Source organism: Colius striatus, chromosome 3 (genome assembly GCF_028858725.1).
Source record: "Colius striatus isolate bColStr4 chromosome 3, bColStr4.1.hap1, whole genome shotgun sequence".
Lineage (NCBI taxonomy): Eukaryota > Metazoa > Chordata > Aves > Coliiformes > Coliidae > Colius > Colius striatus.
The window spans coordinates 64,901,408-64,917,487 of NC_084761.1; the positions used below are offsets into that span (position 1 = coordinate 64,901,408).

Consider the following 16,080-nt stretch of genomic DNA (forward strand, 5'->3'; position numbering starts at 1 on the left):
AAAACAAACCCACAAATCTTGCATTTTATTATTAGGATTTATTTACAGACCTGAAAAACTAAGGTACATTTCAAACTTCCTCATCTAAATTCCAGATTTGTGCACTTCAGAATTTTTCAGAGATGTTGTTCTCAGTACATTGATCTTAACCAAGTTTCACTACAAAAATCAAGTCTAATTTTAGCCTTAGTTAAAACTCATTTGCTTCCTTCTCACTAGGAATCCATTTCCTCCCCTTTTATGACTGGTAATCCAGAGGAAGTGGACAGATGCACCAAACAGTTGAGCAACACAACAGAATCAGCAATATGCACACACTGTGTATGCATGTGTGTAGAACACATCTGTTATTTAGAAATCAGAATATAAGTCAGCCTTATTTGTATAGTCATTTCTTCTGCATGGTCAGCATTCCTGATCCGCATTTTGACACCCATCACCTCCGACCTATACCTTTACCAGGATGCTTGTCCAACTCCTATATTGACACAACATGCTCAAACCTCCATCCTCAAAATTACTGTAATTACTATGGTACCAGCAATCAGCATAGACAATTTAACATACATATAGTAACAGAGCTAGTGTTATACAGCACTAAAGCAAGATTGAACATAATCATCAAAGTGGTATCAATTGTGGCACCAATATAAGCATCAAAAGTTTTCCGAGCAACAGAAGACACGGCTGAAAGAAATCAGGACTAGAAGTAACTTACAGAACCAAAAGTAAACCTTAAATTAGTGTTTGGATGTTTGCACATGGGAGGAGATTCAAACTTTGCTCTAAAGATATCTCAAATATCTGTCTCAGCTGAGAGGCAGAACTGAAATGACATTTCAGACAGAAAACTGACAGAAAACTGAAGAGACAAGACTCAGAGACAGAAAACGCTGTTCCTGAAGTGATTTTGTTGATCTTTTGTTCCTGAAGTGATCCGACATCATATGTTGGTGCAGGAATTGCATTTGAAAATATTTCCAAGGGTGGTGGCTCAATCACTTCCCAGGACAGTGTGTTCCAATGCTTGACAACACTCTGGGGGAAAATATTTTTCCCGATATCTAATCTAACCTCCCCTGGCACAACTTGAGGCCATAGATAAGGTAATAACTGGAAAACATCACTCTCAGACAGAGCCAACTATGTTTATCGTAGTTCTATTGGAGCTTTGCTATTGACCTACTTCTAAGCCTTTACTTTCTAAAGCTCTGCAGTAGATCTTCTGGCAACTGCTGTAGATCTTCTGGCAACTGTTTTAAGAGCTTTGCTGTGATGGTATTTTCCCATAAAACTACCGCATTATCTATGGTACAGGAAAGGGGGTACCAGGTTAGATCAAACAGATATTTGGAACTGAGAGACAAATGAGGAAGCTTTACTCAAGCCATTTCTCACATTCCTCCAGTATCACAGTGCCTCCAGAAGATACCACTCACTCTTAACCCTCAAAAGCACAAGCAGAACAAGCATCCAAAGCAGAAGCTCTGAGAAAAGCAGAAAGAAAAAGAAATTATTTTTAAAACCAACAGGCATGCAGTAATATTTCCTCAGCATGCACTTCCACATCAGCAGTTTTTTGGCAAAGGATGTCTGCAGCAGTCTGTAAAAGCTTAAAAACCTCAAAGACTGATGAGCATGTTCTTACTTCAAAACAAAGTGAAATTACATCGTTTTTTGCAGTACCTTAAATAAGCCTATCACAGAACTGATGCAAGCATATATTGCCACTGTCTGAGAAATTTTGAAACTGTATCCAGAACGCAAAATCCAATCAGCTCATGAATTTCAAAATCCCTCTGGAAATTAGAAAGCTTGCACCATCAGTAAGCAAACCAATACAGGCAAGAACTCAGGGGACTGGAACATCTTTCATATGAGGAAAGGCTGCGGGAACTAGGGCTGTTTAGTCTGGAGGAGACTGAGAGGAGATCTTATTAACATTTACAAATATCTAAAGGGTGAGTGTCAGGAGGTTGGGACATCCCTTTTTTCTATAGTAGCTAGCAACAGGACAAGGGGTAATGGGATGAAGCTGGAACACAAAAAGTTCCACTTATATTTAAGAAAAAACTATTTCACTGTGTGGGTGACGGAGCAGTGGCACAGGCTGCCCAGAGGGGTTGTGGAGTCTCCTTCCTTGGAGGTCTTCAAGACCCGCCTGGACATATTCCTATGCGATCTGATCTAGGTGAACCTGCTTCTGGAGGGGGGTTGGACTAGATGATCTCTAAAGGTCCCTTCCAATCCCTACCATTCTAAGATAAATACTGCAGACCAAGTGTGCCAACCAACGGGTTAATAGAGCATAGATGTCTTTAAAAGCACATTTACAATTTAGTAAGTTATTCTCAAGGGAATACTAGTACAGTCATCAACACCATTTGGTGAGACAAACCTAGGATGAGACTCATCTGGATACACCTACAAGGGACAAAAAGAAATGCACAGAAAATGAGTAGTCACATATTTCAAAAGGTAACATCAAGCTACAGTATACTTTTCAGTAAAAAATAATTAAATATAACCTCATAGGAACGTGTAAAACCAGCACTGCAGAACACAGTAGAAGAAAGTAATTTGAAGAACCATCTGAAGAAGATTTCTTATATACCACATTACATAATTGATAATTGTATTATTACAAAGCTATGGAAGATTAAGTTATCTTTAGCCTTACATGCACAGCATCTCATAGGCTAAACCAGACTGCACATCATATGCCAGAGTAGAAATCAGGTTGTGGTAAAGAACAGCTGTCCAATGTAAGTCTCGACCTAGATTTGTGGCCCCCATGCCATTGGTGATGCAGTCTCTTACAAGAAACCTTTAAGCTTCTGAGTAACTGTCAGTGCAAATTCCAAAGAGTTGTGGGGTTTTTTTTTCCTATGAAAGGTGTGAATTAGTCAAATCCCACTTAAAGCAATGGCATGTCCTCTGAATGGGGACATTTTAAAAATAGGAATACAGGTTTTATGTCTTTTCATGATTGTTTTAATTCTTTATTTGGTGGACAGTGTAGATTTATGATGCTGCTATGAACTATACCCTGTAAACACAGATTAAAAATGCTTAAATATAAATAAGCATCAAAGTAATTACCTTTTCACTCGATCAGTTTTCTGGAAAACCCCTATCAGCTGTGGTGAAAACAAATAAGAAGAGACCAATGACATGGAACAAACACCTTTTCCTTTCCCCTTGCTTTGTCAGTAAATGCTTTTGGAAAGAATGATTCAAGGAACCCTGCAGTGACTGCTACACACAGGGCTCAAGCAGCACTGTGTTACTTTGTCACTCAGATCTCCTATGGGGCAGTGGTGTGGAGTCCCTGTAGCATCCAACACAGTCAATATTTTACCAGTAGCTCTCAGGCAGTTAATGTGAACACATATCTGTGTACATTTCCATGTGTTGCTCTACAGGATACTACTTCTTACATATGTGAGTAAAGCACGACAAAATTTTTCTAACTTTACTCTCACCTTCCAGATTTCTTGAGTCACATCACCCCAACACAGATTTTTTTCATTCTTTATTTCTCCTTTCCTTAGCCTCCTATAAGTCTCTTTCTTGTGCTTCCCGTAAGTCTTTTTCCTTTATTTTCTTTTTTCAGTGCCTCATTCACAGCTTTTCTCACCTCATCACAAAGACAGACTTTCCCACTGGTGGCAGGCAGAAAAGAGACCCCAGTCCACTTTTTTCAGTATGCTGTTCATTCTTAGCCTCATTATTATTTATCATTTATACTTAGTGTAGGAACCAACTTTACTACTGCCAACGGCTTTCTGACAACTCTTGAGGTTAAGGGACTGTTTACAGTGATAATATCAAATTAATCACAACTCAAAATAAACATATTTAGAAAGTAAAAGAATTGTTAAGAGAGCCGTGAAGGTTCTGAAGTTATTCAGTGAAACCTGGGCAGAACACTGCCAAAACCCAGTACCTGAAGACTGTAATTTTGCACTGAAAGTTCAGACCCAATACAATATGTGAAGCAGCAAGTTTTCTTCAAGAAGATGGGGTGAAAAGATCAATCTAAAATCCTCTAGTTCCTCACTACTTTCTTCAGTTCCTCAACTGATCTTTTTATAGCCCTCTGTATGACCTAAGGAAGAAATTTCACAAGTAGCTCTTTGCAGCAACAGTGCTGCAATACACCAAGGCACCAGATCAGGTAACACATTAAAAAGAGGTTTGCTGTTCTACTTTAAATTCTTCCTTAACATTAGATATTAAGATGAAAACACCAGTTCAAAACAAACCGTAACTGACTGAAATCTACCTCTTCTAAATGACAGCCAAAGCCCTTGATAGGAACTGTGAGATAGGAGAGTTTGAGGTTTGGCAGAACAGAGGCAAGCAAGGGGATGCATACTGTATCATTTACTGAAAGATTACTAATACCACAGGACAAGTAAAGCAGGAGACAGTCATGAAATTGTTACTCCCTAAACAATGCCCAAATAAACTGCGGTAGCAATATAAGAAAGCAGCGAGCAAAAAGTTCTGCAGGTCTTCCTGAAGCACGGATGACATCATTTCCATGGCCCAGAATGAGGCTTCTGACCCCAGAACTTCAAATCAGCACCAACAGTTGCCACTACTTGCAAAGGTATGTGGCTGAAAATCCGTTCAGCCTGTACTCTGCAAAGCACCGCAGCATCATATTCCTATTCCCTGCACACTTACTATGACAGAAAACTAACTAATCCACCGTAGGTATGTATGTCCAACATGCACTGAATGCACTTCAGCATTCACTGGCAACAATACTGCTTTCATGGCAAAGGCTGTAGATGTCTAAATGAGGTCTGCACAAGCCTACAAAAACCAGAGACAATTCAGCCTCAATAAAGCAAAATAGCCCATATAAGAGGCAAATGCACTTATTCGAATACTATCAAATATTCCCAGTACAGTCAGTGTTATAGAACTCAAATCTTTGAGTTTCAAAGTTATTTCAACTATTTATTCAACAATGCACCCAGACTACTCTTTAATCACAATGCATAGGTGTTTGAATGATTTATCTGACTATTTTTGCAGTGGACAATGACAACATGAGGCAACACTACAGTCTGAAGTTACGATTTAAGGTTCTAAAGAGTTTGTAAGTCTAGGAACAATTAAATATTATTTATCTGTAGCTTCATACTCTAGCAGTGGGTAGGTAGTAATTTAACTAAATCCCTACTTACCACTTCCTTGTCAGACAGACCATAAATCAGTAATTTGGGGGAGAGATATAAACAAGCCACAGCATTTGCATAAAGACTTGCACAGTCTACTTGTCATTTACTGGTAAACAGGAAATGAAAATTCTCTGGTATTCTTATATTTCATACAAGATCTGTATGAAAGCTGGTTTCTGTGGAGACACTTGACTTTCTTTTAAGCAATAAGCAACCTGGCTGTTGCTTTCAATTTGTAAGCACTGAAGTGACCTTGTATAGTAAGAAAGGCCAAACCTTATGTAAAATACAAATGATAATTAGCAAGTCAAATACATTAAGACATGATGATACAGCTGTTCTAATGGCATTAAGGCTAAAATTAAAACCATATATGTTTCAGTCTCTTATAATCCCAGGAGAGGAAAATGCATTAAGTTGCTGCAAGGGCTTACACTTTCAAATTTGCCTGGTGTTTTGTTTTATACTGTTCCACTATCATTTCTATTGAAAGAACTAAAAGGATTAAGTCAGTTTTTCATCAATACGTAATAGTGTCAATCTAAATCTATTTTCCTACAGTATCTCTGAACAAAGTATTTCCTAGAACATCCCTTATTTCACATGACAGAACTCTTTAAAAAAGGATTTTGGAGAATCTGTGATTTGATGGGTTTAAGAAAAGGAGATGACACCTCTGAAGCATTAATTTTCCCTATTAAATATGCTTAAATAGGACTGCCAGTTATTTCATGGGAAAGACAGACATCTTACAAGTGCACAATCTTTTTTTTCCTCAAAAGTTAATCATTTTCTTATGGATGTTCAGACAGTCTGCACCTCTTTATAATCTTAAAGATTTGTAATCTGCTTTCAAACTCTAAATATAAGACTAAGTTGACTGGCTCTTCTACTTCAACCTGAGTTATAGATCTGTGAAAAAACCCGCATATGTGTATATATACAATTAGCTCAAAGTATGAACAAACAAACTAAACAGAACTCTGAAAAAGCTATACATGTTTAGTTCAACTGTAGATTTTGGGTGTTAGGTAAGAGTACTTTAAATGTAGATGTTGTTTAAACAGTTATTCTACAAATATACCAGTTTAGCATAAACGAGCACACAGGTAACACATCCCTAAGACGAGAAAATTTCAGTTATAAAAAACTTACTCTGCTTCCTGAGTAACAAATTATAACCTAAAAAAGTTTATGAAATTGCTACATGTTCAGTTGAAGCTGTTACTAATTTTCTGCAATAGCTTTTATTCAGAAACATGGAGCTTTTACTTTTATAATGATATTTGTATCAGTGTTTTTTACCAAGACAGCTCTGACCATTTCACAGTAGAAAATCCAAGGCATAGACAAGGCAAAAAGATTGATCAGAGAGCATATAAACCAGTGAGGGCTTCAAGGATATAATTCAGGTCTTCAGCCTATGGCCCGTTGTCCTACTTACCCCATCACACCACTTCCTCAAGTTAATAATAGCTAATGCCATGGATTTACAGACTAATTCTCACAGACACTTGTGTAAAATAAGCAGGTATCAACCTCATTTTACAGAGAAGAAAACCATGAAGTGCTGAATTCCTTAGCACTCTATACACCTTGCACAATCTCATTACTACAGTATTGATACAGAAATTCAGATAAAGAGACAACACAGCATTTTTAGCCTACAAGTCTATTCTGAACTACAGAAATCACAAGACTTATTTAAAGACAGAGAGCAAGTCAGCAGCATAATGAGAAGGACATGAACAAGCAGTTCACACTCATAGACTTAATCCATCTCTTTATCTGCATAACCTCAATTCCTTAAAATTACATAGGATACTGGATCAAGACTTAGGATCAAGTAAAACAGCATCAGGAAAAAAACTCATGCAATTATTTTTTTATTCCCAGTTTTCTAACATGGAGCTTTATGAAAGCACTTCCAAAACCATTTTTCACCCAATCTGTTTCTTCACATTGGCACATTTCATTCTCTTTTTGTGTTCAGATTACTCAAGAGTACAGCAAAGGAGATAGATCTGACATTTATTATTATGAGTTTTGAATATTGCTCTGAGTTATTCTTTTAATTTTGTGAAAGATCTTTAAGGTTTACAGTAAAGTAGAAATAGAGTAATGGATCACATTGAAATCTCATTGAGCTTGGAAAACTAAACTCACATAATCACTGTAAATGCTTAGGCCAGCAATACTACAAGCTTAGTTGACAAAAACTTTAAACTAAATCCATCATCAGTATAGATTACTGGAACAATATTATACTTGAAAACCAAATCTGAGACATCCTGATGATTATTTAAACACACTCAGGCATTTATTTCTGGGGTTACACTGTTCTCAGTTGAAGCTATGTTCATGCCTATGTAGTTCTCACGAACATGTAATGCAAACTAAGGGAAGAATGATTTGCACTTTTTTTTAATGAGTATGGAAAAATCTGAAAACAGCAACTCAGCATAGGATTAGCTTGTATTTTCCCAGACCAGTTACTTTCCACCATTAATAATCCTGCCCCATTTAAACATCAAAATACCCAAAGTAATTAAGTTATGCTATGCTTGCCAACTTAAGAGAGGCACTTGGGAGTAATATGCACGTTAATCAGGAATGCTAGCTGCCAGACGATATGAATTCTATTTCTTATTACTCAATCTTTATTCTTAGAATTCAGAATTAATTTTGGTTTTGGGTAAAAACTACTCCCTCTCCAAACAGAGATTCACCTCTGAGAATATTTCCTCTAAGCTATAATACCCATTTGTTTCAGGCATGAGATGAATCCTTCCATAATCACGAGTTATTAAATAGCTTCTCGCTATTAGGGAACAAATAAATATGTAGGACACCATAATTTCAATTGTCTAGCAACTACACTTCTAACATCATGCTTTGGCAAGTGGTTGGAGCCTTTTGAAGTACCAAAGACTTGCTGGAACACAAAGACTGTCTTTCTACCTTTCTCTACCTTTCTTGATGGATAGCTCTGCTTTTCTTACCATCAGAAGAACTTCCATACAAGTAAAATCCTCATTTCCACTCATAAGAAAGTCTAACAACACATTCAATGTATTTTGAATCCTTACGCACTAGAGGCTCAGTCTAGCAAGGTGCAAAGTGAAGACAGACACACCATTTTCCTCATGCCAAACCTACTACAATACAACAAACTTGGGTTGAAATGTACTAGACTTGGACTATAAAATGCTTTCCTCATTTGAGAACAGCAGATTTCTTGAGACAAGCCTCTTTCATTCTATCGAATTCTATAGAATTCTATGAGAACTCACCCATGAAAAAAACTACAAAACCATGAAACCATGCACTGCTTTCTTATCCCATATAATGAAGGTTTTCAAGGCATGGACTAAAAAAGATGAGTTCTCTCTCTATTATGAAGATTTATCATTCTATTGGCAAGAAGCAACCACTGAAGTTTTAGTAAAGACTACCTGTTTTTTTAATCTTTAAAATGCCTTTACTCAACTTCACGGTATTTTAGAAAGCAGACGATTCAGAAAAAGAATTTCAAGTAATTCCATTTCACTATCAAAAAGGTACTAGAAGTTTAATATATTATATAAATACTGTTCACCATGCAATGTAGTTTTGGACTGCCTTTGAATTTTGAAGGTTGATAACCCTTCAGAACCAGAAAGGTTGGGGGTTTAATTTAGATGGTAAGTTGTGGCATTGTCCAGTAAACCCTGATTTCTCAAAAGACCAGGTTTTGGTAGTGGGAGAGCTACAGGAGTGGCTTCTGCAAACAAAGATCTGCCAGAACCTTCCCCTGTGGCTCAATGGACTAATGCCAGTCAATTCTAAGATGGACCCACAGCTGACCCAGGCCTGGCCGATTGGTGACTGAGGTAACGCCTCTGTGAATAACGTATTTGAGATGGGGAAGTTGCTGTGCAGTTGATAAACTGCAGCAGCAGATGAAGGGAGTGAGAATGTGAGAAAGTCATCTCTTCAGACAGCAAGGTCAGTGAAGGAGGAGGGAGAGGAGGCAGAAGACAGATTCCCCTGTGACCTGTGGTGAAGACCATGGTGAGGCAGCTGTCCCTCTGCAGCCCATGGAGGACCACCAGGAAGCAGAGATCCACTTGCAGCCCATAGAGGACCCCATGCCGGAGCAGGTGGATGCCTGAAGGAAGCTGTGATTTTGTGGGAAGCCCATGTTGGAACAAACTGTTGGCAAGACCTGAGAGTTTGTGGGGAAAGAGGAGCCCACGCCAGAGAGCAGGTTTGCTGTCACGACTTGTGATCCTGTGAGAAGCCCACGCTGGACAGTCTCTTCCTGAAGGACTGTTTTTCCCATGGATGACCCATGTTGGGGCAGTATGTGAAGAGCTGCCCCTGTGGGAGGCCCCATGCTGGAGCAGTTTGTGAGGGACTCTTCCCCCGTGGGGAGGGACCCCACAGTGTGGCAGTGGGAAGTGTGAGGAAGCCTCCCCCTGAGAAGCAGCAGCAGCAGCAAAGTCCACCTCTAACCCCATGGGAGCCAATGGGAGGAAAGGAAGGAGAGTCCTGCGAAGAGGAAGGTGTTTTAAGATTTGATTTTATTTCTCATTTCCCTGCTCTGTTCTGATTGTTTATTAATAAATCAAACCATTTAGTTGAGTCTGTTTTGCCCATGATGCTAAATGCTGAGCAATCTCCCTGTCCTTATTTCGACTCTGTGGCCTGGAAATAAAAACTTACATTAAAACTTATATGAGAAATCAACATTGTTCACCAATTAAGGAAAGGTATAAAATCAAGACGGCTTACAGGGTGGATACAGCTGCAGCTGGTATGTGAGGAATCCACAACACAGCACTTCCCTGCAAATACCACGGAGTGTGGAGCAGAGTGGAGACTCTGCAGTCAGACTCTGTGATGATACACAGGAAGCAGATGGTCCTCTAGAACTGATAAGCAGCACTTTCAGTACCCTGAGCCAACGGTCTGTCAAATCTTGACAAAATGCTGTCCTTTGTGCAAACTTTGCCCATTATAATGTCCATTTAATACCAAAACACACCTCTATCCCAAAGGCTACCCAGCTCTGAGGTACGATCACTCCTCCTCAAGTCTGTGCCCTGAATTGTTTGTAAGCTATACCTTTAAATGCGAGGCAAGAGAATTTTACACAAATCATAAGAAAGGTATTTATGACTAAAGTCACTCAAACTCCACCTTGAAGGTAAAAAAGGGTATAAAAATGGTTAAAGAAAAGGGGATATTGGGGGAAGACACCATCATGAATAAGTCAAGGGAAACTGACCCTGGGATCAGTTGACAAGCTGAGTTTTTCCTCCTCCCCTCTTGAGATGCTTTGGGTGAGACAAACTCCTTTGGAAAACTTAGAAATCTGTCTATAGAGTTACTTTATAACTTTCTATAGCCAAGCTTGTATTGTCTATAACTTTTCAGGCTGTATCACTTCTATATGTATTTTTGCATGTGTTTTTTGCAGAAAGCCACTAATCAACAGCAATCCATAAGAACTTGTATATCTGTTGCCTGAATAAAACTGCACTAAGTAGCCAGTCATCAGTTTCCCACTGAACGTGACCAAACCCTGGAGTGTGGCCATGCTAGTTCATGAGCATGACTAGACTGAAGGTGCAGTCCACTATCAGTGAATCCAGAGTCATGATAGGTCACAGAAGGTGAACACGTCTGGAATGATTGTGGTGAATTGGGCATCACTCAGAATTTAAACTGAACTGCACCTAAACTCCAACCTTGGTGAGAAGAGTTAGAATGCAAGGGGGTTTATTTTCTGCCAAACCACTCTGTCCCCTTTTAATGCAGCTGACTCACAAACCTCTTGTATTTCTCTCTCCCCCGTCCAGTTTAGGAGGGAGAGTGACAGAATGAGTGGTGGGCATCTGGCACACAGTCAGGGCTAAATCATCACAATATATCACGTCTTACTGAAGAGATTCACCCCATCTGTGTATCTTACTTCTGGGTATACGCATGCCAGTACATGCTCACACACGTTTCTTCTTTCCACTGTAGAATTAGAGTTACATACATAAGAATTCCAAGAATTAGATCAACACAGCTTAATCACAAAACAGTTTTAAAAGGACATGTGTCACATTAAAACATCATTCTCTTCTATTAGACATCAATTGTTCTTAACAGTGTTCAAAGTCATACTTTGTAAAAAGAAAATTTAAAAGTCACCTTTCAAAAGCTGATTCAGGTCCATGGCATCATGCAAGACTTTTCGACTGTATCTGCGATCAAACTCAGAATCTAATGAAAAAAAAAAAACACAGACATAAGATCAGATTTCCCAGCCTCATAGGTTTTACAAATTTTGTATTGTACTTAAATTCTTCAAAATTACCATATAATTCTTGGTTCACGTTATCTTGTCTTTTTACTTTCAGTTTCTTATCATTTGATGCTGCAAGTTCAAAAGACTGGATAGGACTGATGTCTGGAGTTGACAAAGGTGTTACATCAGTCACTGTGTCTTCAGACTCCTCCAAATAGTCACCAAGTTTTGGTTTTCCTTCTGTTGATTTCATTGTTGACTTCAATTTTTGTTTTGGAGGCAGAAGAGCATTCCTACAAGCATTCCTCTTTGAGGAAGAATGAGATGAATTTGATAAACAGCTATCAGAATCTGTATCAGAACAATCAGTTTCTGAGCTTGAGGATGAAGATGAGGAAGATGAGGAGGAGGACGAAGAAGAAGAGGAGGAGCTGATAGTAGTGTATTTTTTGCTAACCTTTTTTGTGTTGTTTGACTGCTTAGATGACTTTAGTCTAACCTTCTGGGTTTTGCCATCGTCACTACTATCTTCTTCATCTGTATAATAATCTTCTTCACCTTCTTTAACTATTTTGGGGATTCCAGCAGGAACATTTTCCTGTGTTCCTCTACTTGTTGCAGGTGTCACTCCAGATGTACCTGCATTCTCTGCAACTGGAGAAACTGACAAAGATGAAGCATTACCAAAATGATCTATGCTCTTTTCTAAAGACTGATCCTTCTGGAAATCTTTCTGCTTTTCTTCACTTTTCCTCTCACAACACTTTGCACCCTTTGAATTAGAAACTAAATCAGAGTCTGCAAGAGCTGCTTTTGTACTTTCTTTCTCTATACATTTACCATTTTCTTCAGCAAGAGCTGCTTTTGTACTTTCTTTCTCTACACATTTACCATTTTCTTCAGCAAGAGCTGCTTTTGTACTTTCTTTCTCTACACATTTACCATTTTCTTCAGCAAGAGCTGCTTTTGTTCTTCCTTTCTCTTTACATTCACTGTTTTCTTCAGCCTTCTTTTTCTCCTCTTCAACATCACTGTCAAAGAAAGCATGATCCACTTCACTGTCTGATATACCTTCAAATCGATTCATACTGAAATATGAAGTGCCACCTGTAACCATCAGAAAAGGTTTCCAAATGTTAGCATGAAACCAAATCCAAGAACACTTTTAGTGTAACAGTATATAGTTTTGTTCTTTAGTGTTTTATAGTACAGTTAAAACTCTGCTATTAATTATGTTATGTTGCTAGGAACAACTCTGTAGTGAGTTCTATAAAGAAAGTTATGTCTACCTTATTGTACAAAGCTTATATGCTAAGCCAAAAAGCTTCACTTTAAGCCAACAAAAGCCATCACAACTTCAAAACCTCTACTGCAAAGAAAATTAGTCAAATACTGTTATCAGCTAAAAAGTCTTAACTCTTCAGCAATTAAGTATCTTAATTTGTCCCTTTAAGTTTGAATCACTTTAAGCTAGAACTACTAATGAGCTATCATTAGTTTGGAGTTCATATTAAAAACTTTGTATACCAGTGGTCATCATTGGACACAGCCATAAAAACTGCAGACTTTTAGCACCCAAAAGCAGGAGTAATTTACATCGAAGTATCTATGGTTCTATACTTTAAACTGTAATTTATGTGGGGTGTGTTCAGCATTACTGTTTTAATTTGGATCAGAACCCTGCTTTTCTTGACAGTCCTCTGTAACTCACACTGCACAGTAGTCATCAAACTCAAATCTTTGAGATGAAACTAACCTTTGAAGTCTGCCCCAGGCACAAAACTAGTGCACTTAAACCAGCAGCCACCATTTAGACCATGGGACCAGATTATGGCTAGCCCAAATACACTGTTGCCATCAGGTCCTCAGTGCTGTTATGCTCTACAAATCTACCGTGTCAGACTTCTTGCAGAAATATTTGGTGTTAGATCTTGTGCATATGTCAGGGGGAATATGAAAGTTTTCACTCATTGGTAGGACATACACAGTTAAAATTACAAAAAAAAAAAAAAAAATCCAAACACTCCACAACCAAATAAAATTAGCCAGTATCAAAGACTACTGTTCTCACCTAGCCAGCAGTATTTTTCTCCTAATACTTACAATAGATTTAATATAAAGTCTGTAAACTGCAATCAGAAAGTATGTAACATTCCTTAGAGCCAAGGAAACAAAAAGATCAAAGACAGTGGAATCAACCACACAAAGCAGGAAAACCAGAATACCAGTTTGTTGCCATGGCAGACAAAGGTTAAAAAGGAATTCCTAAACTTGTTTTGAAATTGCAAGACTATTCTCAAGAAAGCTTGTAACTAAAATTACTTCACAACACAGACTTTTTAAAGGTCCATGCCACTCAGTTATCTTGCCACTTCTCAAATAAAACTTAGTTTTAGAGGAATTTGAAATATGTTTCCCAAATACAGAAAGCACAACTTAAAACTTAAAAGCAGAACATGGTTTTAAGAGTCAGAGTAAGAACTGAAAAGAGACTTAAAACAGCAACATAAATCTGAAAATGTTATTAAAGAGTAGAAGCAGAGATCAACCTCGTTACTGCAAAGAGAAACTCTTTAAAGCACTTGGCTCCTCCAAAAACAACAGAACAAAGGAGTAAAACACCTGGGAATTCTTATTTTGAAATGCTACAAGGAATTTGGATATTTTTCATATTCATGTCACTTCTTGTGATCCCTGGCTTCAGGCAGCTTGCACAGTCTGTAATGCCCAACTACCATGTCAATTCCTGGAAGTTTTCCTTGATTAGCTTTGTAAAAGCATAATGCACTTTAATATACCAAAACATGCACAACAGAAAAGAGAGCTAGAGAAGTAACACATTATTTGCATTTAATTTTCTACCTCATGTAACCTAAACCAAAAGGGAACCAAGCAGAATTATTTGGCATTACCTGCAGACTATAGGCCATGAATTATTTAATTAGCAAGTACAACTTGGGCAAAGTCAATACCATGAAGAAAATTAATATAGAAAGTACAATGTTAAAATTAAAACAAAACCCTTCCTTCTTCATAATACAAGGTTTTTATTAATTAAGGCACTAGCATCACCAGTAGGCATGTGGTATACCGCACTTGTCTAAAACACATAGGTTTGATATACTGATAGCATTGCTGTACGTGTAAGAGCATAAGGGGTTAAGGCAAAAATCAAAGACTAGACCAACGAGTACTGTTTGAACTAAAAAAAAAAATATATTAAGTGGTTACACCACAACTTCTCAGATGTCTCCTTTCTGAACACAATCTCTTATGTAAGGATGGGATCTAACTCAGGAGAGTGGCAAAAGAGCAACATAAAGATGAGAAAAAGGTGATAAAAGATGGCAAGCAGCCTCTACATTCCTTTCTACCATTAGCACCAGTCAAGAAGCACACATCTTCCCACTCCGCATGACTCAGGAATAGTTGACCTGCCAGTGGGCTATTCTCCATGAAGACCCAGCTGTAACTGATTCATGGACAGCAACCACCATGAGCAGAAGAAATGTAGTTTAGCAGTCTGACTCTGCCCAAGGAACAGCAGTTGTTACATTGGTCATTTCACTGTCAAATGCTGTTTTCACTTTCCTGGCACAAGCCCCTAAGGACTTTAGCGTTCATCTTAATGGAAAACAGACACACTAACACTCTTAACTACCCACAAACTAAACAGTAATTAATTTTGCAGTTTCCATTACAAACAAGAGGAAATGGATCAAGAAATAGTATTTTTGGTTCCTATTGCCTTCATGCATCCAGAATGTCTTAAAGAGAGCTGGCATTTGCCAAGAAGCAGCAAAACAGAAAGATCAATTTTGCTGATAAACCATGCCTTAATTCATGAATGCGCTGTGCACGCACACACATCCCTCTTTACATACAGGGCAGAGTAATTTTATTTCTGTGAGAAGTACAGAGTTCTGCTATGTTATCAATTCTTAAAATACAGAATCAACAAGTGATATTCTGAAATCCTACAAACATTCTTATCAGAGCCAAATACTTATCATTAACTGATAATCTGAATGACTACCATACACATTTATGAAAAAATATGTGTGGCTTTCTGTCATGAAACCCTCTAACACAAATATCATCAACCCAATGATCACGTTAGCCATCAATTATTTGTCAGATCTTTTTTCAGTGTGGTATTTCCTGTCCCTCTGTAATTCTCTATTCCTCTTCCCATTATTCGAGTAACTGTAACACCTATCCAGTACTCCAACCAAGCACACTCATTCCTCCTCCTTCCTGCGGCTCCTCCTAGTTTATGCCACTTTTTAATCCCTTCACCTGTAAACAACATGCTTGACCCATTTAAGATCAGAAAGCAACGGCCAAGCAGCCAAGGAGAACATACAGTCTGTCTGTAAAGGCATTAGGGATTCACAGTTTCTTGTCAAGAGGGTGATGCACTGGGCATTTGGCTACCTACCGAGACTGCATTCATGTTCTCACCAGTATTTTTACATTGTCCTCCACGTTAAAGATCAAGACCTTATTCATGCTAAATGTATCAAGTGCTTTATCCCTGAGAACTGCAAACCTGCCAACTACAGCACCAGCCTTTAAGTATGGCTGCCACATAAAGTA

At 38.2% G+C, this 16,080-nt stretch overlaps 1 protein-coding gene across 10 annotated transcripts in view; it reads right to left on the bottom strand.

Annotated features, from left to right (window-relative positions):
• CFAP97 (cilia and flagella associated protein 97) overlaps positions 1 to 16,080 on the bottom strand; it is a 36,479-nt gene that overhangs the window by 9,659 nt on the left and 10,740 nt on the right. For 7 of the 10 annotated variants that reach the window (XM_061992315.1, XM_061992318.1, XM_061992320.1 and 4 more), the window contains exons 2-3: positions 11,551 to 12,588; positions 11,385 to 11,456 (exon numbers count right to left, since the gene is read on the bottom strand). In XM_061992315.1, coding sequence (XP_061848299.1) covers positions 11,385 to 11,456; positions 11,551 to 12,568 — 1,090 coding nt within the window. In that variant the 5' untranslated portion in view covers positions 12,569 to 12,588. The remainder of the gene's footprint in view (positions 1 to 11,384; positions 11,457 to 11,550; positions 12,589 to 16,080) is intronic. The other 3 variants (XM_061992324.1, XM_061992322.1, XM_061992321.1) reach the window with 3 other exon arrangements.